Below are 22,547 nucleotides of genomic sequence, written 5' to 3' on the forward strand. Positions count from 1 at the left end.
CATCAAGTAAGCTGGGTAACTAATGAATATATAATCAGTGTGTATAATAAAAACTCTGTTTACTTGACACTGAATGTGCTTGATTAGAGGAGATATTCTTCAAGTGCCCAGTGCATGGTAATAAAGAATGCCTGCTTTCTAATACTCAAAACTGTGTTAGAAAGTTTCTATCTGGCTGATTTCGGTATCATTAGCATATCCTGGTTAATGTATCCAGACAAAAATTCCCACTGTGGCAAACTGTGGGAAAAGAAGCAACTGCTTATACACATATCACCCCAAGGTATGGGAACTGCATCTGTAACCACCAATGATCACCGAAAGTGCCCCCAGACTAATTTCTGGGGTCTTCCATGGGAGGACTGCACATGATTCCCAGTGTTAAACCCCCCCCCCCCCCCCCCACCAGGGGAGGTACCTGGGCATTCCCACCTAAACCTGAACATATATTAAACTGCTGAACTGTTTCATGAGTTGCCTTCAAGACAGCAATCATCACTTCAACTGACAGATGTCTTAATTGCAACAATCAAGTCTTGTTGCTGGATCAACCGGTGGTGAGATCTTTGCTCTCCACTCTACTCCTTCTATTCCTGCCCTTTCTTATTTTTTTCTAATATATTTTATTTTGTGATATCTTTATACTTATATATAGATAACCAAACCAACTGCATCCCTCCTTTCCACTGCAACCAAATTGTTCTGAAATAAACCTGCCAAATATATATAAACACCAGCTATTCAGCGTCTTTATATTCTAATTCACCTCAAGGGATCTACTAACAAGAACCATAGTTACCCCATCTCAGTGGCAGGTCATAACAGAAGCCTGTCAGTGCAGTTGCCACAGAGAGACGAGAAGGCACTTAACAATCTCCCAGACATAAAAGAATTGAAATCACCTCATTTGACCCTGGGGAGGGGACGTCTGATCTGGCATCACAAAGGTCAGACATTGAATACTCTGATCAGCAACAGAGGGTCCCTGCCATTGTCCAGGAGGAAAGGGATAACTGGACACACTGGACTGCAGATTTTATGGCCTGTCACAGCACATCCACAGAAATAAAAGGCTTTAGTAGATACCAGTGCACAGTGTACACTGATGTAATCAAGGCACAGGAGTGCAGAACCCATCTGCAAATCTGGAGTGATAGGGGGATGCCAGGAGTTATCTGTAATAGAGGCTAATGTGAGTTTAACAGGGAAGAAGTGGGAAAAGCACCACATGGTGACTGGTCCAGAGGCCCCTTGCATCCTTGTCATCAACTACCTCAGGAGAGGGCACTTCAAGCATCCAAAAGACTATTGATGGGCTTTTGGTGTACCTACTGTGAATACAGGGATTAAGCAGCTATCTACCTGTCCAAGTTTAGGACAAATTTGGGGAAAAGACCTCCAAAGGAGCCCCCCCTTACAATTCCTTCCTTCACCGGGCTCGGAAAGAATTTTCTTCAGGCGAAAGTGGAAAAAACTTATTTATTAACAAAAAATACAAGAGAAACACTTCCCAGCACAGACCCAGATGACCAAAAAAATTTCACCGAGAGAGAGACGAACTCAGCTGATCTTCGCTGGGAAGGGTGGCAGAGCTTCTTTGGCAGACTTCCAGAGGTGGTCTCTGAAGTTCAGATTCATCTCCTCTGGAGATGGTGCAAATCTTGGGGATGAGGAGAAGGGAGAGAGGGAGAGAGGCAGCTGGGAGCAAGCAAAAGCAAGCCCAGGGCAAGCAGAAGCAGCGGGGGGCAGCAAAAGAAGCGAGGGGCAGCAGCAGCAGCGGCGGCAGCAGCAGGGCCAGCAGAAAACAGCAGCCTAGATAAAGAAGCCCGGAGGAGGGGCCAGCAGATCCATGGAGGGGGTAGGGAAAGGAGCTAGTCACAACATCAACCCAGAACATTCCACCCCTTATCCCATATCGTGATCATTGACACACGATTGGGATACACGCTTACTAAGCACAATATGAAAACTTCCTCTGACTTGCTCAAACCTTCAACACTTACACATTTCCTCCTTCTCACTTGCTCAGGCCTTTGTCACACATTTCCTTCTATTCATAAGATCTAGCATACAATGGTGGTAACACTCAACAATAATATTTGTATATAATTCATCCTATAATCAGATCTCCCTGAGGTACACAGCGGGTTGTTCCATCCTTCTGCATTATCCACCAAGTACATCCTGGTCCTTGAGAAAAGGCAATCCCACGAATGGGTTTGCCTGTACTCAAGGCAGGATGAATCCATACTGTCTTCCCTAGCAACCCTCTGACATGGGCCAATGGGACTTTGCCCCCATCTACTACATTAAGGCACTCCAACTGGGTGGGACCTGCTCGGTTGGTGGAACCTCGAGTGTTGACTAACCAAGTGGCTTTTGCCAGGTGCTGCTCCCAGTTCTTGAGAGATCCCCCACCCAATGCCTTTAAGGTGGTTTTCAACAATCCATTGTACCTCTCCACTTTACCTGCAGCAGGTGCATGGTAAGGGATATGGTACACCCACTCAATACCATGTTCTCTAGCCCAGGTGTTGACAAGATTATTCTTAAAATGAATCTCATTATCTGACTCTATCCTCTCAGGGGTACCATGCCTCCAAAGGACCTGCTTTTCCAGGCCCAGGATGGTGTTGCGGGCAGTAGCATGGGACACAGGGTAGGTCTCTAACCATCTGGTGGGGGCTTCCACCATGATCAGCACATAATGTTTGCCCTGGCGGGTTTGAGGCAGTGTGATATAGTCAATCTGCCAGGCTTCTCCATACTTATATTTGGACCATTGCCCCCCATACCAGAGGGGCTTCACCCACTTGGCCTGTTTGATGGCAGCGCACGTGTTACAGTCATGAATAACCTGAGAGATGCTGTCCATGGTTAAATCCACCCCTCGGTCTCGTGCCCACCTATAGGTGGCGTCTCTGCCCTGATGACCTGGGCCCATCGAGCCAGGAACAATTCTCCCTTGTGTTCCCAATCTAAGTCTATCTTTGACACCTCTATCTGTGCAGCCTGATCTACCTGCTTGTTGTGCCTGTGTTCTTCATTAGCCCGACTCTTGGGAACATGGGCATCCACATGACAGACTTTCACGGGGAGCTTCTCTACCCGAGTGGCAATGTCTATCCACTCATCAGCAGCCCAGATTGGTTTTCCTCTACGTTGCCAGTCAGCCTTTTTCCACCTTTCCAGCCAACCCCACAGAGCATTGGCTACCATCCACGAATCAGTGTAAAGGTAGAGCTTTGGCCATTTCTCTCTCTCAGCAATGTCCAAGGCCAGCTGAACAGCTTTGAGTTCAGCAAGTTGACTCGATCCACCTTCTCCTTCGGTAGCTTGTGCAACCTGTCGTGTGGGGCTCCATACGGCTGCTTTCCACTTCCGGTTCATCCCCACAATGCAGCAGGAACCGTCGGTGAAAAGGGCGTAGCGTGTTTCATCTGCTGGCAGCTGGTTGTACGGTGGAGCTTCTTCAGTCCGGGTCACTTGCTTCTGCTCCTCTTCGTCCACGAGTCCAAAATCTTCACCTTCTGGCCAGTTTGTAATTATCTCCAAAATCCCAGGGCGATTTGGGTTACCAATACGGGCGCGCTGCGTGATGAGGTCAATCCACTTGCTCCATGTGGCGTCAGTGGCATTGTGAGTAGAGGGAACCTTTCCTTTGAACATCCACCCCAGCACTGGCAGTCGGGGTGCCAGGAGAAGCTGTGCTTCTGTGCCAATCACCTCTGAGGCAGCTTGAACTCCCTCATAGGCAGCCAAGATTTCCTTCTCTGTGGGAGTGTAGTTGGCTTCAGATCCTTTGTAGCTTCTGCTCCAGAATCCCAGGGGTCGGCCTCGAGTCTCGCCAGGCACCTTCTGCCAAAGGCTCCAGGACAGACCATGGTTCCCAGCTGCAGAGTAGAGCACATTCTTTACCTCTGGTCCTGTCCTGACTGGGCCAAGGGCCACTGCATGAGCGATCTCCTGTTTGATCTGGGCAAAGGCTTGCTGTTGTTCAGGGCCCCAATGGAAATCATTCTTCTTGCGAGTGACCTGGTAGAGAGGGCTCACAATCTCGCTGTACTCAGGGATGTGCATTCTCCAAAAGCTGATAGCACCTAGGAAAGCTTGTGTTTCCTTCTTGTTTGTTGGTGGCGACATTGCAGTGATCTTATTGATGACCTCAGTGCGGATCTGGCGCCATCCATCCTGCCACTTCACTCCCAGGAACTGGATCTCTCGGGCAGGTCCTTTGACTTTGCTCTTTTTAATGCAAAAACCGGCTCCCAGCAAAATCTGGATGATCTTCTCACCTTTCTCAAATACCTCCATTGCTGTGTTCCCCCACACAATGATGTCATTGATGTACTGCAAATGTTCTGGAGCCTCATCCTTCTCCAGTGCAGCCTGGATCAGTCCATGGCCGATGGTGGGGCTGTGTTTCCACCCCTGGGGCAGTTGGTTCCAGGTGTACTGCACGCCTCTCCAGATGAAAGCAAACTGAGGCCTGCACTCTGCTGCCAAAGGAATGGAGAAGAATGCATTTGCAATGTCAATGGTGGCATACCACCTTGCTGCCTTGGACTCCAGCTCGTACTGGAGTTCCAACATGTCCGGCACGGCAGCGCTCAGCGGTGGAGTCACTTCATTCAATGCCCGATAGTCCACAGTCAGTCTCCATTCTCCATCAGGTTTCTGCACAGGCCAGATAGGACTGTTGAAGGGTGAGTGGCTCTTGCTGACCACCCCTTGGCTCTCTAGATCACGGATCATCTTGTGGATGGGGATCACAGCATCTCGATTTGTCCGGTACTGCCGGCGGTGCACTGTCATGGTGGAAATTGGCACTTGTTGCTCTGTCACTTTCACAAGTCCTACTGCAGATGAGTTTTCTGACAGTCCGGGCAAGGTGTTCAACTGCTTAATGCTCTCTGTCGCTACAGCAGCTATTCCAAAAGCCCACCTGAACCCCTTTGGGTCTTTGTAGTAGCCGTTCCTGAGGAAGTCTATGCCTAGAATGCACGGTGCCCCTGGGCCAGTTACAATTGGATGTTTCTGCCACCCCTTCCCTGTCAGGCTAATCTCAGCTTCCAGCAAAGTGAATTCCTGTGATCCCCCCGTCACCTCAACAATGGAAACAGTTACCTTCCCCACATGTTCTGATGGTATCAGGGTGCATTGTGAACCAGTATCAACTAGCACTTTATGTTTCTGTGGCTTTGATGTGCCAGGCCATCGCACCCACACTATCCAATAGATCCTGTCATCCCATGCCTCTCCCTGGCTAGAGGCAGGGCCCCTCTAGCCCTGGTTATTATTTCTTTCCTGGGCATACATAGTGGAGGTTCCTTCCAGGGGATCTGACAGAACATCCTCCTTGCTGTAATACCCTGCACCTTGCTTGTGGGAGGTTGAGGCTACCTTCATTTTAGTGCGGCTCCCTCGGTTAGCATTTCCCTCCCTGAGATGACGCACCCGTGCTGCCAGGACAGAAGTGGGTTTCCCATCCCATTTTCCCATGTCTTCCCCATGGTCTCGCAGGAAAAACCACAGGTCAGCTCGTGAGGTCTACCCTTTCTCCCTAGCTGGGGGATGTGAAGCTCTGACTTGGGGGCCTGTGACTCGTACTGGTGCTACGCTGATCTTCCTCACCTCCTCAGTTTTCTCCATCATCTCCTCCCTCATATCCCTCATCCTATCTTCCACCTGTTGGAGGTCCCTGGCCACGGCAGAGACATTGGCCTGCATTGGGCCATTCATCATGCTCTCAAAATTTCTGAGTTTGTTGGCAACAGAACACACTGTCTCTGGATGGTTATCAGCATTAATCATTGCTATGTAGGTGGTATATTGAGACGGACCCAAGATTGCCAAATTCCATAACATCTGCCCTGTGCACTTGACCTTGTCAGGGTCATTGTCATGCTGTCCATCCCTCCCAAAGAGTACCTCTAATACTGCTGTCTCTCTCAGCTGCTGGATCCCTTCCTCAAGGGTCTTCCAGCACATCCTACGGTGGTGCTCCTGCATTCTCTCTCTGTGTACAAACTTCTCTCTCACTCTGATTAAAAGCCGGTCCCAGAGGGAAAGGAGGCCTTGCTCCCTTACGAATATCTGGTCCACACCTGAATCCTGGGCCAAGGATCCCAAATTCCTGGCCTCAGTTCCATCCAGTTGAACACCTGTTCCCGTAAGGTCCCAGACCCGGAGTAACCAAGTTGTAAAGGGCTCACGGCCCCGCTGTGCAATGTCTTTACGCAGGTTACGGAGACTATCGTATGAGAGGGACTCGGTGACAATCTCAACCTCTGGCTCCCTTGCTGGTTGTGAGGACCCTCCTTGCTGATCCCCATTACCTAAGTGCCTCGTTTTAATCTTAGATTTCCTAGTTTCCACAGGAGCAACTGCTGCTGGCTGTGGCTGCTCCTGTGATCCAGCTGGAACCTGGACAGATACAACATCCACGGGTTCCACTGCAGCACCATCTGACTCTCCCTCTTTAGGGCAGGGGGAGGGTTTCTCACCAGCTGGAGAAAAATATTCTTTCATCATCTGGCTATGCTCCTTTAACATCTGACTCTGCTCTTTCAGCATTTGGCCTATATCCTTCACTAGGGCCCCCACCCACTGTGGGTGGCTCATTTCTGCGGTGGACTGTAAGGCAGGGTTAGGCTCTTGGGCAGCGCTCCTAGTCCCTGGGGCAGAGGCAGGTTCTGGGGCAACATCCCTAATCCCTGGGGCAGGTATCAGAGTTGTTGTCCAAGCCAATATTCCCTTGTTTCTGAATGCTAAGTAGAACAGGCCTATCAGCAACACCAGCCACTGTATAATAACAGTGGCAATTAAAACAGATCTGAAATCCTTGAGAACTGGTGGGGTAGCCTCAAAAAACTGGGTGATGGGTTGGGAGAAAATTTCCCTTGCACTCGTTATCTCACAGTAAGTAGCATTACTGAAATAGCCCCAGAAACACGCAGTTAGAGTAGTGTAGCTCCGGATCCATGCAACCGCTTCCCAGAAAAAATTAAAAACCCATGAATTCCTGACATAATCAATCCACCAAATGAATCGGATAATAGCTACAGTAACTTTGGTGAGGGGGCCCAAATTCAAATAAGGGCTTGCAAATGGGAGGGAGATGGCTGTGACCACATGGAACACAAACCAGATTAAACCAGACAACATATTGCCACTTAAGAGAGTTGTTATTACTGTCTTAACTCTCAACTCAGTGCCCTCTGCCCCACGTCTGGGCGCCAAAATCTGTCCTAGTTTGAAAGGACAGGTGTCTGCCAGTAAGGGTAGAAGTTTCCCTTTGAATCAGAGACTTTGGTTCCACTCCCTCCAAGTATTATAATTGTTTAAATCAAGGACTCTGAGGCAGAGATAAGGGGGTGGGAATAACAGCTCTTTTACTAATATATCTAACTGTACAAGCAGAAAACAACAGCAGTTGTTAAAATTGCTAACAGAACAGAATAGATAACTTGGTGTCAGTCCCTTTAGATGCAAGCACGCTGTCTCTGTGCTTAGTCCCAGTCCGGATCTGCAGAGGGCACGCGGGAGCGGAGGCAGGAGGGGGCGGCAGCGGCCACTCCGGTCTCGGGTGGGAACGGGCTGGAGCGGCGGCTCCTCGCTCACCGTTTGTGTCCGGGTGATCAGCAGTGTTCGCAGAGGCAGGAGGCTGGAACGGGGCAGATGCAGGGCAGGTGATCACAGAGGGTCTGGCTCTCCTGTGCTCCGGCTGCGTGGGCTGAAGATCTGGGCGTCCTGCTCCGAGCTCCCCGGAAACACGAGTGCCCTCCCGGAAGCCTAAAAGGCCCCTCCGGGAGCCTTTCCCACCCACCCCTTTTGTCTGGAGTCATCAGAGATTCTGGGTGTAACCCGGCCAGCTCCATTGGCATGATAATGGGAAAAATTCTTTCAATTGACACAGTAATAGAAAAACACTCAACCCCCAACAGTCTGCTACAGGCAACCTGACCATGAAGACCAAGTGGATGAGGCCCTGTAATGACAGACAGGAGCAGTCTCATGTTCACAAGTCCTGGTCCTCATGGGGGACTTCAACCACCCTGACATATGCTGAAGGGACAATACAGCGTGGCATAAGGAATCCAGGACGTTCCTGGAATGTGTTGGTGACAACTTCCTCCTCCAAGTGATAGAGGAGCCAATGAGGAGAGGTGCTATTCTGAACCTTGTTCTCGCCAGCAAAGATGGGCTGGTGGGGAATGTGAAGCTCATCAGCCTTGGCTGCAGTGACCATGAAATGCTGGAGTTCCAGATCTTTGTGGCAGCGAGGAGGGTGCACAGGAAGCTCACTGCTGTGGACATCAGGAGAGCAGACTTTGGTCTCTTCAGGGGTCTGCTTGGTAGACTGCCATGGGATAAAGTCCTAAAGGGAAAAGAGGCTCAATAAATCTGGTTAATATTCAAGGGTCACCTCTTCCAAGCTCAGGAGTGATACATCTCAATAAAGAGGAAATCCGGCAAAAATGTCATAAGATGCATGGATGAACTAGGAGCCCCTGGACAAATTCAAACACAAAAAGGAAGCATACAGAGGGTGGAAGCAGGGACAGGTAGCCTGGGAGGAAAAGGGAGAGATTGTCTGAGCAGCCAGGGATCAGGTCAGGAGAGCCAAAGCCCTGAGAGAATTAAACCTGGCTATGGACATCAAGGAGAAGAAGAAAAGGTACATGGTTGTTTTCCAAATGTCTACCAGCAGTTGTATGCAATTGCATGGAATGAAATGAGAAGCTCTACAGGGATTAAGAGGCTAATCCTCAAATAATATGACACAAACTGATCTTTTCCATGAAGGGTCAATGGAACCCATCTATTTTGTATTAAGTGAAAAAGCTGACTGTAGAGAAATGTTCTTATTGTAGCTATTTGCATGGTATCTTCCTAGTTTGAGAGTGAGACCCAGGAAGACGGATATAAATGGAACAGGTGAATGACTGGCTGTGTGGCTGGTGTTATGTTCAAGGTTCTGGGTTCTATGATCTTGGATGCACCTTTGAAAGGCAGGGCATATTGACACCTGATGGGGCACACATGACCATGTGGGGAAAAGAGTGTTCTGGAAGCAAGCTGGCTGGACTTATTAACAAAGCTTTAAACTAGATAGAGCAGGGGAATGGGATGTATTTCTGAGTATCAGAGAACCAGGCAACATCAACACTTTAGGAAGCAGGAGAGAAATACCTATAAATTGCCCCAAAGGACTTTTTTTGCCTCAGATTTCATCAGCAAGTGCTCCAGCCACATTGCCTGAGTTGCAGACGGTGAAAGCAGGGACTGGGAGAATGAAGAACTGCCCATTGTAAAAAATCAGATTTTAGATCATCTAAGGAACCTGAAAAGCCCATAGGACCTGATTACATGCATCCACAGGTGTTCGGGGTTGAGTGTTTTTCTGTTACTGTGTCAATTGAAAGATTTTTTCCCATTATCATGCCAATGGATCTGGCCGGGCTACACCCAGGGTCCCTGATGAGTCCAGACAAAAGGGGTGGGTGGGGACGGCCCCCGGAGGGGCCTCTGAGGCTTCCGGGAGGGCACTCGCGTTTCCGGCGAGCTGGGAGGAGGACGCCTGGGATCGTTCAGCCACGCGGCCGAGCACAGCAGAGCCAGACCCTCTGCGATCACCTGCCCTGCATCTGCCCCGTTCCAGCCTCCTGCCTCTGCGGACACAGCTGATCCCCCGGACACACACGGTGAGCGAGGAGCCGCCGCTCCAGCCCGTTCCCGCCCGGGACCGGCGTGGCCGCTGCTGCCCCTCCCCCCTCCCTCCTGCCTTTGTTCCCGCTTGCCTTTTGGCAGATCCGGACTCTGGACTAAGCACAGAGACAACGTGCTTGCATCTAAAGGGACTGACACCGATTTATCTATTTCATTCTGTTAGCAATTTTAACTGTTATTGTTTTCTGTTTGTATAGTTAGATATATTAGTAAAAGAGCTGTTATTCCCACCCCCCTTATCTCTGCCTCAGAGTCCTTGATTCAAACAATCGTAATACTTGGGGGAGGGGAGTGGAACCAAAGTCTCTATTCCAAAAAGGGAAACTTCTGCCCTTACTGGCAGACACCTGTCCTTTCAAACCAGGACAACAGGTCCTGAGGGAACTTGTGCAGAAATTGGCTAAGACACTATCCATCATATTTGGGAAATCATGGCACTCTGGTCTAGTTCCCACTTGCTGGAAAAAGGGAAATATAACCTCAGTTTTTAAAAGGGGATATAAGGAAGACCCAGGGAACTACAGACCAGTCACTCATCTTGGTGCCTGGCAAGATTGTGGAGCACATCCTCCTGGAAACTATGCACGTGGAAAATAATGAGGTGTTGGGGTTGGGGCTTGTTCCCTTACTGTCCCAGTTTGAAGAATTTTTCCCATTATTATGCTAAGGAAGCCTGCGGGTTACACCCAGGCTCTTTTCAGGGCTCGAGACAAAGGGGTAGGTGGGGGTTGGCTTCGGGGTTTTTTCACTCGTCGGCGAGGTCTGAGGAAAGAGGACTGCCCGTTTCCAGCCACGCGGTCCGAATGCCGGGGAGCGAGGTTTCTCTGCGGTCGGACAGTGCCCTGCATCTGCTCCGCATCCAGCCTCCTACCTCTGAGACCACAGCTGACCACCAAAAACCCAAACGGTGAGCGGAGAGCCCTTCCTCCACCCTTGTCCTACATGGGACACAGCTGCCGCTGCCGCCTTCCCCCCGCTCCCGTCTGCCACCTCCGCAGCTGCGTGGACCCTGCCCCCCACCTTTCACCACCGGGACTGGACGCAGGCAGAGTGTGTCTGTGCTGAAAAAAGGACTGGAATTGAGTTATTTGTTCTGTTTCCTTGTTATTTTCGTAGCTGCTGTTGTTTCTGTTTGTCCGGTTAGATATATTAGTAAAGAGCTGTTATTCCTACCCCCTTATCTCTGTCTGAGTTCCTGATTAAAAAATTATAATACTCGGGAGGGAGGGGGCTTACATTCTCTATTTCAAAGAGGAGCTTCTGCCTTTATTGGCAGACACCTGTCCTTCAAACCAGGACATGAGGTTATTGTTGATAACCAATATAGCTTCACTAAGGGCAAATCATGCCTGACAAATGTGATGGCCTATGATGGGGTTACTGCAGTGATGGATGAAGGAAAGGTGACTGATGTCTGGAAATGTGCAAATAATTTGACACTGTCCCACATTATATCCTTGTCTCTAAAGTGGAGAGAAATGGATTTAACATATGGACCACTTAGTGGATAAGGAATTGGATGGATGGTAACACTCAAAGAGTTGCAGTACATAGCTCAATGCCCAAGTGGAGACCAGTGACAAATGGTGTCCCTCAGGGGTCAGTATTGGGACTGGCACTGTTTGACATCTTTGTCAGCAACATGGACAGTGGGATTGAGGGCATGCTCAGCAAGTTTGCCAATGACACTGAGCTGTGTGCTGCAGTTGGCATGCTACAGGGAAGGAATGCCATCCAGAGGGACCTGGACAGGCTTGAGAGGTGGGACAGTGTGAACCTCATGAAGTTCAACAAGACCGAGTGCAAGATCCTACACCTGGGTTGGGGCAATCCCAAGCACAAGTACAGGCTGGGCAGAGAATGGGTTGAGAGTAGCCCTAAGGAAAAGGACTTTGGGATGTTGGTAGATCAGAAGCGTGACATGACCTGGCAATGTGTGCTTGAAGCCCAGAAAGCCAACCCTATCCTGGGTTTAATAAGTGTGACCAACAGGTTGAGGGAGGTGATTCTGCCCCTCTTTTATGCTCTCGTGAGACCTCACCTGGAGTACTGCATCCAGGTCTGAGGCTCCCCAGCATAAGGAAGGATGTGGATTTGCTGGAGTAGGTCCAGAGGAAACCACGAAGATGCTCACAGGGCTGAAACACCTCTCCTATGAAGACAGGCTGAGAGAGTTTGGAGTTGTTCAGCTTGGAAAAATGAAGGCTCCAGGGAGACCTTAGAGCAACCTTCCAGTACCTAAAGGGAGCTTACAAGAAGGCTAGAGAGGGACTTTTGACAAGGGCACAGAGTGATAGGACAAGGGGGAGAATGGCCTTAAGGTGAATTATAACAGGTTTAGATTAGCTGTTAGGAAGAAATTCTTCCCTGTGAGGGTAATGAGGCACTTGCACAGGTTGACCAGAGAAGCTGTGGCTGCCCCATTCCTGGAAGTGTTCAAGTCCAGGTTGGATGGGGCCAGCTTGAAGCAACCTCCTCTAGTGGAAGGTGTGCCTGCCCATGGCAGGGGGGTTAGAACGAGATGATCCTTAATGTGCTTTCCAACCCAAACCATTCTGATTCTGTGATTCACAAGGGCAGAGTAGAGGGGAAGAATCCTCTCCCTCAACCTGCTGGCCACACCTCTTTAGATACAGCCCAGGATGTGGTTGGCCTTCTGGGCTGTGGGTGCACACTGTTGGCTCATGTTCAGCTTTTCATCCTCAAGAATCCCCAAGTCTTTCTCCACAAGGCTTTAGTTTCTGATTCCCAAACAGATCAACTGTCTAGAACTAAAATTCTGAAGTCCTTGCATCTATTTGTGGGATAAGATACTATTTAGAAAAGAAGCGGCAGTTGAATTAAAGGCACTAGAAGATGGGTGATAATACTTAAGTGGCCAGGAAAAATAAACTCAACAAAATTATTCCCTGCCATTTACACCAATAGGGTTGCTCAGCTCCTGAAACTGCTTAAAATCTGAGAATATTTTTTTAAAAATCACTGCCAAAAATAGTTTAAAACAATCATAAGAAGAAAAAAAGTAGGGAAAAATATTTCCCTGTGGTCATGTTATGTTGGGGGTTGAGTGTTTTTCTATTACTGTGTCAATTGAAAGAATTTTTCCCATTATCATGCCAATGGAGCTGGTTGGGTTACACCCAGGATCTCTGATGACTCCAGACAAAAGGGGTCGGTGGCAGCGGCTTCCCGAGGGGCCTCTTGTGCTTCCGGAGGGGACTCGTGTTTCCGGCGAGCTCGGAGCAGGATGCCCCGTCTGCAGCCCCTGCTGTGGAACACAGGAGAGCCAGACCCTCTGTGATCACCTGCCCTGCATCTGCCCCGTTCCAGCCTCCTGCCTCTGCAGACACAGCTGATCACCCGGACACACACGGTGAGCGAGGAGCCACCGCTCCAGCCCGTTCCCACCCGAGACCGGCGTGGCCGCTGCCGCCCCTCCTGCCTCCGTTCCCGCCTGCCCTCGGCAGCTCCGGGCTGGGACTAAGCACAGAGACAGCGTGCTTGCATCTAAAGGGACTGACACCAAGTTATCTATTCTGTTCTGTTAGCAATTTTAACAACTGCTGTTGTTTTCTGCTTGTATGGTTAGATATATTAGTAAAAGAGCTGTTATTCCCACCCCCTTATCTCTGCCTCAGAGTCCTTGATTCAAACAATTATAATACTTGGGGGGGGGAGTGGAACCAAAGTCTCTATTTCAAAGGAAAACTTCTGCCTTTACTGGCAGACACCTGTCCTTCAAACCAGGACATGTTAGTAAAATAGATGAAATAGGGAATGAAGACATGGCTATATATATGGTTTAGGACTCTTTTTGATAGAACAGTTCTGTTTAATTCTAGTTGGTTTTACACGTACATGCAGAAACACCCTTCTCTCCCTGAAAACAAGTACCAATTTTTAGTTTATTGTATTTCCCTCCTTAACTGTGGAGGGGGGCAATCTAAACATGCTCTAACATATATGCCCATGACTTCAACAAATCTATTTGGTGTGAATCAGCTGAAACATCAGTCTACATCCTGAAAGGAGAAAGCCCTGAAACTACAAATTTCTCATGACACATGCTATTCTGTTTATCAATAACTGTGCCAGCCACTCTAAAGCTATATGAACAGTGCACAATATAAGGAATAATACCCCAATCCAGAAAACACAGAAGCATTTTCTGTTTTCTTCCATGGAATTAGTCATATGTTTATTATGTTAAATACAGTATGGCATTTCTTAGACTGAAAATGTTTTGGCTTCAGGCTCCAATTAGCCCTAGCCTAAGAAGAGTGTATCAGAAAAAATACATGTCTTCCAAATAATTTTCATGTAAATAACAATTTAAAAACACATTGGCACTGTCTCTTGTTTATTCACTTTTAACAGCAAAACCTCCTCTTCTCCCCTCACCTCTGTGTAGTTCATTTTTGCGCCCCCTAGGCAAGACTGCCCATGAAACAACCTTGCAGCATGGTCCCTGAAAGCCAGTGGGTTTCTCTGCTCCTTTTTCAGAGCAAAGCATCAGGATATGAGAGCATTTTCATGAATCAGATTACAGCCCCAGCAAAGGATATGCAGAATTAGACCTCTAGCTGATGGCAACAATTGGAAACACTTTAATTTGTTTAAAATATGTTAAAGAAAAGTCGGCATTAGAAAAATGTGGGATCTTATGCCAGTTACTTTACGAAGAAAAAAATCCCTTTAGCCAGTATACTTTCTCTAAGAAAATTAACATACAAATTTAAACAGCAGCAACAAATACTACTGAAAATATTAAAACTTCTCCAGGGGCAGTGCCTCTGGGATAACATATTTAAGAAGGGAAGAAAAACTGTGAAACAACAGCAGCTGGGAGAGCAGGGTGAGAATATGTGAGAGGAACAACTCTGCAGACACCCAGGTCAGTGCAGAAGGAGGGGCAGGAGGTACTCCAGGTGCCAGAGCTGAGATTCTCTTGCAGCTTGTGGTGAGGCAGAGATCCACCTGCAGCCCCTGAAGGAGCCCATGCCAGAACAGGCTGTGCCTGGATTGACCTCATGGAAAAGGACCACATTGGAGTAGGGGAAGAGTCCTCCCCTAAGGAAAAAGGAGTGACAGAGAGAACGTGTGAGCTTACTGCAGCCCCATTCCCTGTCTCCCTGTCCCCTTGCACTGATGAGGGGGAGGAGGTAAAGAATTTGAGTGTAAGATTAGGCCCAGAAAGAAAGGAGGGGTTGGGGAAAGGTGTTTTATGATTTATTTATTTTCTCACTATCCTACTTTGATTTGATTGATAATAAGCCACTTTCCCCAAGGTGAGCTGTTTTGCCCCTGATGGTATTTGGTGAGTGATCACCCCATCCTTATCTTCACCCATGAGTCTTTGTGCTGGTTTTGTATTAACTGAGTTTTGGTGAGGAGGGAGTGAGGCCAGCCAAGGAAGTGATGTTCTCAGAGAAACTGCTAAGAGCTTCCTTAATGCCTGGCAAAACCAATTGCTCACTGGCTTTGAAAATAGGCATGCTAATAAGCCAATGAAAGAGATGGACATGCCTCTGTGAGATTAACATTTTAACACAAAAAAACCCCCCTGAGAATCTCTCTTTTGCTTCTGCCTGAGTACGGGTAACAGGCCAGCCCAACCCAGCCCCTCTGTGTGGCTGGGGGGCCCTGTACCGGCAGGTCCGGACTCTGCTCTGATGCAGTGCCAGGTCCCCCTCCTCCAGCACGGTTGCTAACATTTTGCCAATACAAAGCCCTGCCCCGCTGCCGGCCCGGGCTGAGCCAGGGTCTGCCAAGCCACAGGAGCAGCTATAGGACAGGCCCCCTCTGCCAGGACCTGCGTGGCCTGGCAGGGGCCGGGCTGGCCCCCAAAGGCTGCTGGGCAGGGGCAGAAGAAGCCATTCAGTCCGCGGCTGGAATTGAATGCAGCAAGAGCTGGAAAATAGCTATGCAGCCAGACTGGCCACCCCCGTTCTGGCTGGGCCCCTGCTACCCTGGCCCAGCCCCCCAGCATGGCCTGAAATATTCAACTGTGACTGTCCCAGCCGTTGCCTGGGCCAGATATTAACTCTTTCAGTGCACAGATTAGACCTACAGACCTTCCATCATCTCTCGAGTGAAAGAAAAGGACAGAATGAAGACACATGGAGAAACAACATGAAGGCATCAAGATCAGTAAGGAAGGAGTCAGGTCCCAGATGGGAGGGGATGAGGAGATGCCATAGGTTGGACTGAAATTCTCTTGTAAGGCTATGGTGAAGATATGATTGATACATCAGACTCTTTTTCCCTCTAACTCACGGAAAAGCATGGGGGGAGGGAGTGTTCAAATTGTAGACATGAGCAAAGGCATCCATGCTGAACAAGCAGATAAAGTAGCTGTGATCCCATGAGAAGTTTGAACAGAGAGACAAGAGTGATGAAGACCTTTTGCCCCCAGGGAAAGAAGACCTCTGTTCCCAGAGATGAAGATGATCTTAGAGATAGATGAAGAGAACCTTTTCTTTTGAACAGCTCATCCTTAAAATAGTACCCCATAAATTGACATGGCTCATAAACGCAGCTGTGGGAAGGCTGTAAAAATGGGAGGGACTTCACGATTGTAGATTTCTGGGTGGCTTCTATTTGTGAAAATTAAAAGCCACTAGAGAACTGTTTTCTTATGGAGAAGTCTCCATAGATTGAAGAAAGACTCCACTCCCTAAGTAAACTGGAGAAAGACTGTTTTAGAGATGGTAAACTGACAGATTTGTCTCTGTATATTGTCAGTAGGAAAGAAAAGAGGGTGTAGGGGGGAGGAGAAGTGTTCTGAAGGTTTTATTCTGATTCTTATTTTTTTCTTTTCGTTTCTGTTAATAAAGTTTTTCTTTATACCCTTTAAAATTTGAGCCGCCTTTGCTCTTCTCCTAATCCTATCTCACAACAGGAAATGAGTAAATAATTCTAGTGGGTGCACTGGTGATTTGGCCAGCACTAAGTCCACCACAGTCTTTCATTATATTTTCTCTCCCATGTCCACTTGAGGAGTGGAGTGATAGAGTAGCTTGGTGGGTACCTGTTCAGCCAGGGTCAACCCATAACACCTTGGCAAAAGCTTTAAGACCCAGTTGTGCTGGAAGAGCACACCAGAATTATAAAACAGCACATATGGGTGTTGGGAGTCCATGCATGTTCACAGCAAGCTGGCAACGTGCAGTGGCTCAGCCTCCTTTTCCCACAAAAATCCATTGGCAGAATCTGACAAGGACCAGCCTGGGATGCTTGGCTGAGGCAGTGCCACCTCCAGGGGCCAGATCTCCACCCAAGCAGGGGACATAGCTGGCCATCACTGGTGCCATGGTTCCACTGCTGTACCTGAAAACTGGCTCCCTCCCCATTGCCTCCAGCCTTGGCTTTGCAGTGCCTCACTGCTCCTTTCAACCTTCCAGCAGGCTAACTCTGGGCAGAGGAGGCCTTCCTGGAATTGTGTGCCTCAGCAGCGCTGCAGCCCCTGCCAATCACTGGTCATCACTCTTCTCCTCATGAGATGGGGATGGATGTCCCTGCCTCACCACATCCCCCGCTTGCCCAACTCCCAACACCCTGGCTGAGAGGGCTTGCAGTCCAGGCTAGCCAGCCACTGCAGCCATCTTTGTTACAAAACCTTGGACAGCTGGGCTGCAATCCCAGGACCAGCTATCACCTGCCAGGCACAGCCCCCTGCACACCACTTATACCCTCTGGGTCTTTGTATCCCCACGTTAGAGACCCTCACCCTAGGATCTACATGCTGCATCCCCCTTTCTAGTTTCAGATCTTTTAATGGTAAAAGTTATTTCCTCAACAGTCCACCAAGCTCTCAAAGGAATTGGAAAGACTAAGTCCCAGCAGAGACGTCTATAGATGTCAAGGTTCCAGTTAAGGAAAAAGTTTGAAGGAGCTGAGAGAGCATTACTCACACTGCATGCAAGGCTGTAGCCAGGATGCAAACACAGGCATGCTCCCACTATTAGGTCCAGCCATTGGTTGAAGCTTTACAAGATGAGCTAGTGAGCTCTAGCTTCTGTTGTACCTGCCTGAGCTGCCAAGTGTTTAACAAGCTACAAATTATTTGTATTTTCATTGTAAACAGGTTGCTTTAATTTTAAAATGATTTTCTAGAAGCAAACACTCCAGCTTAAGAAGGAAGTTGTTAGAAATATCCAAAAAAAATTCTAAATGCATGTTACATTTTCATAATAGTCCTTATAGGACAGATACTTCAGTCCTTAAAAGTAAGCAACCAAATTAAACACCTATTTAAATGTTTCCTCATTCGAAATAATACTGAGTTGCATAATTTGTGTAAGACACTACAATATTCTGCACTATTAGCTAATTAAAAATTCCACTGCAACCATGAAACAGCAGAAGCTGCATGATCCTCCTCTAGTGACCATCTCACACAGGACTGACATCCAATTCCATCCTCATAAGCCTGCAGATGAAACATGCTTTTGCAACTGTTTTCCAAAAAAGCAGCTAATCCTTTCTTATATTGTGTGAATAACTTAGCAGATCTCAAACTATTGATCAGCTCCCTTTCCTCTCCCTGCCCTTCTTTCAGAAGTAGTTTGTGGCCTCTCATTAATATTGTATATAAATCCACAAGTCTCAATTTAATGTTCACTTTTTATTTTGTATCCAGACATACCTCACAGGTTTTTGTTCATTCCAACTTTTCCATTTCTCACTGCCTAGACCCCAGTGCTTTAGACAATTAGTTTCATTCAGCATAAATTCAAGCATTCACCTCAATTGACATGGCCCACTGCAGGCACCAGGCAACAAGTGCAGCTGCATGCTGCCTCATTGCAAGCTACAGACCAGTACCAGCATAACACAGGGCACTCTGGGGACCAGCAGTATATACTTATTTAAAGAGAAGAACTCCTCCAATGGTGCATAGGTATATAGTTTAGAGAAGTCTGTATGTCTATACAGACATTTGTGGCAGAAAGAGGATTGCAAGGTGGCTGTTACAGAGGGCAACCAGAACTTCTGACTCTCCAAGTCAATCATCCCTCCCACAGTTGCAGTTGCTGTTGCAGTAAGGAGGCATGGAGTACTCCACTGGTAGAAGCAATTTGGGAAGGAAATTCTAGGGAAGAGGGGGTTGCAAAGGGAAACACTTTCGAGTGGAGCTATTACTTAAGGAGAACCTTTCACCCTATCCCTCGATGTGAGGAGAGGATTGGTCATGCCCCCACTGCATTCCCATTCAGGCTCAATAAAAGTCTGTAGAGGCAGCACTGGGCACAACAACAAAGCATAATTTCTCTCCTACCAAATCTGCAAGCTGTTTTTAAAAAGAGATCAAACACAAAAAAAAATAGCCCAACTGTGCTTACCAAATTATGGACTGGCTATTGGTATCACCTAACTGCTCAATTTACATTTGACTTAAATTGCCTGTTAGTTTCATTAGACACAACCAGATTGTTCCTTTAATTCCACTGATACAGATCTGGTGTCTACATGCATTAATGCCTAAAAATTCAGAGTTATGCAGCTAAGTGAGTTACACCCCCTCCATGTTATCAAAAGACAGGCTCCTTATTAGAAGCCAAGTATAAATCCAATAGCTTTTTGACTTTCATGATTAATATCAGGCCACATTCTTTCCTCAGCACATAATCTCATCCCATATTATTTACATCTCAGAAAATACAAAACATCACAAAAAAGAATGTAAGTTACATTAATTAAAGTGTTTGAAATTTTAATTGAGATTCATGTTTGTTTTGCAACAGTTTCTCCAAGGCTAGCTATGATGAAACACAAGAATAATTTTGAATAATACTAAATAAAAGCACAAATCTTGAGAAATAATTTTACATTTGGAGAAGACTGAATAGAAAAGCCTGATTTTAAGCAAGATGTACAGGAATACCAAGAGCATTAGGGAACATCCTTGCAAAAATTCCTCCCTTTACTTAGGGCTTTGAAAACAAAGTTTTTCAGAAGGCACCTCTAATCTCAAGGCAATAATTGAGAATTGGAAGTTCTTAGCATCCTTAAACATAGAGCCAGACAAGTATTTTCTAAACAAAGTTAAGATTATTATGTCATTACTATAAAGTTATTAAAATTATATTGATTCTTGCTACTGGGATCTGACACTGTAATTGACAGTCATTCAGTTGTTCCAAATTTATTGGCTTAAGCAAATGCAATATTTCATGGATGCTATTGTTTTGTTGTCTAATACTGATTAAAATATTTACACTCCTACTTTTAAATTCACATTTTACCATTCATACCTATGGCTTTTACTTTTAGTACAACCTCTTTGTGTCAAGTGTCAGAATTTCATTTTAAAATAAGTTAGGAACCTGATACCATATAGACAAGCCTTCTCTATATGTTTAAAAATATTCCTTTTCAAAAATGACAATTTATAAAAGAAGAGTCTGCTGGTAGCTTTCTTCCAGCTCATATTTATCACAGATTCTACTGAGCTTTTCCTAATTTAAAGTGTCCCTTTTAGAGTGTCCTGCTGCCTCCACATAGAATCTGTTTCCTCCCTCATCCCCTCCTAAATTTAATGAAAAAAATCCCCAAATCACTAGCTGACAATTTTAAGCAAAAATATAAAGCACTATAACATTATCTGCATTGCCTTTTATTGAAATAGGTTGAACGATCTCTCTAGGAGCTTTGTGGAAATTTCACCCCTGTCAAAAAAGCACGTTTTTGTGCTCTGACACCTCCAGCAATAATGTTTTTTTCCCCAGCCTGAAAGTTAGGGACTGCTGTTAGGAAACAGCAGTCTGCCCAGAAAATTCACAGATACCTGATTATCCACTTACTTTAGAACCCACCAGATTTTACTGATTCTTCTGCCACAGACACCCTGCAAATCTATAACAAGAGTTTGCTTCTATAGCAAGAGGAAAAGAGGCAAAGTTATTCTTACATATACCCAGGGATGATATAAATGATACAAGCTATTCATTATTAAAATCCTAACAAAGCTGTGGTGGTTTCTGTTCCATGGCATTACATGAATGGTAAAGTTATTTTTCGCATATGAGAGGTTTAGTTGTACATGAAGAAAATGAACTTTGGTCCACTTGTCCAGCTTCCTAAAGACAGCATATTGGAAAGGTGATCACTGACTATTGGTTCAAAAACCAATGTAAAATCTAGCAAAAATAATTGGGTACTTCGTTCCTAAAGCTTCACAGTGTGGTTGTCCTAGCTATCCACCTTTTTATTCTGTATGTCCACTAATTGTTGAGTTTTTAAGTCTTCAGCCTGTTCATGATCTTCCATATCTGCATCATCTACTTGACTAGTTTCATTTTTTTCTGCTTCTCCTTGATCAACACTTTCATATTCTACTTGTTCAAAGTCTGTTTCATCTATAAGTTCCGCCTGTACTTCTTCCATCTGTATTTGATTTACATGCCCAACATGTAATTGTTCCACATGAACTTCAGCACCTTGTTCAGTCTGAATGTGTTCAACTTCTAAATAACTGATTTGCACTTGTTCTTGCAGTTCCTCCATCTGTGTGCCTTTCACTTGATTGTCCTGTATGAGATCCTGGTGCATCTGTTCCACAGTTACCTGTGCAGGATCCACTTGTACCTGAATTACTGGTAGGACATGGACTTGCTCCACTTGTTCTATTATAGTCATTGATGTTACTGGTTCAGCTTCCATAGCTTCCACTGGAAGAATCTCTTCTGTCACTATTCGTTCTGAAATATTGTGCATGTCTTTGAGATGCCTTCTCAGCTCACTGCCTTGCATAAACCACAAATCACATAAGGTACAGTGGTTGGGTTTGTCACCAGTGTGTATTACCAAATGATTTTTAAATTGATCCCAGCTGTTAAACACGCTGTTACAAACCTGAAACAAAAGATAGTGTTAAACAGTGCCAACAGAAATATAACAGAGTATAGTGCTTATTTCAGATCATGGCTTCACATAGCATAGCTTCTTGCTACTTGGATTAAAAAAACCCACCATGTATGTTAGAAGTAAAAGCTAAGAAGTCAGCTTCAAATGAACAGAAGACCTGGTATTTATTTATTTTTAAGATACAGTATGCCATTTTGAGTTGTGCATACAGAGGATACCTACAAAATTAATGAGTCAGTACAGCATGTAAAAGCTGTCTTATTTTAACTTTATGTGAAATTCACATACAGATTCACACCCCAATAAATGCCTGATGCTATAATTTTGAGTGGAAATCTATTTATGTAATATCATATGATAAAAGTGCAATTCAAACTGTCCTTTTACTGAAGTTCTAGATGCAGTACTAATAGCCTACTTTTACTTATCAGCTTCCATTTGTTCATGGCATTGTAAGACTGACCTAGATAAATTCTCACATTTTGCCATTTCAAAAAAATATTTGAGTGATTTTAGAAGATATAAATATCTTAAAACTTCATCTTTTTAAGTTTCTTCTAGCTAAAAGCACTGGTTTGACTGCACACATATTATTTTCATAAAGCGCATGAGCACACTTCCTTCCCTTCACCTGGCAGTGAGTTAAGTAGCTTGAAAACAATACACAAAGACTGAAGAAATGAATGAGGTGCCACAGTAGAGAGAGAGGAGTGGGGTAGAGTCAGGCTTGGAGTAAAGAAATAGGGTCAGGGGATTTTGTCCATACAAGTGCTCTTAGCTTCAGAAAGAAGCAAAGAACATGCATTTCACTGTTGGAACCCCTTCACTATTGGCAAATAATTTTGAAACAGAATGTTCCATCTCCTCAATTTACAGCAACAGCAAAAAAGGATGATGGAGTATTGGACGGGGATTGTGAGAGCATAGATTGTAAGAGAGTAGAGATA

General features: G+C 46.2%; 1 protein-coding gene and 1 long non-coding RNA gene across 2 annotated transcripts in view; one reads left to right on the top strand and one right to left on the bottom strand.

The window, feature by feature from the left end:
* The window catches only part of LOC306814083, a 432,110-nt gene that overhangs the window by 64,128 nt on the left and 345,435 nt on the right, over window positions 1-22,547 (top strand). The gene's annotated exons all lie outside the window — the stretch shown is intronic.
* LOC306814077 (zinc finger protein 131-like) overlaps window positions 19,422-22,547 on the bottom strand; it is a 40,134-nt gene continuing 37,008 nt past the window's right edge. The window contains 2 exon segments of the mRNA XM_079329791.1: window positions 19,422-20,971; window positions 20,974-21,588. Coding sequence (XP_079185917.1) covers window positions 20,942-20,971; window positions 20,974-21,588 — 645 coding nt within the window. The 3' untranslated portion in view covers window positions 19,422-20,941.

This window comes from Erithacus rubecula (genome assembly GCF_903797595.1).
Source record: "Erithacus rubecula genome assembly, contig: SUPER_W_unloc_1, whole genome shotgun sequence".
Taxonomy (NCBI): domain Eukaryota; kingdom Metazoa; phylum Chordata; class Aves; order Passeriformes; family Muscicapidae; genus Erithacus; species Erithacus rubecula.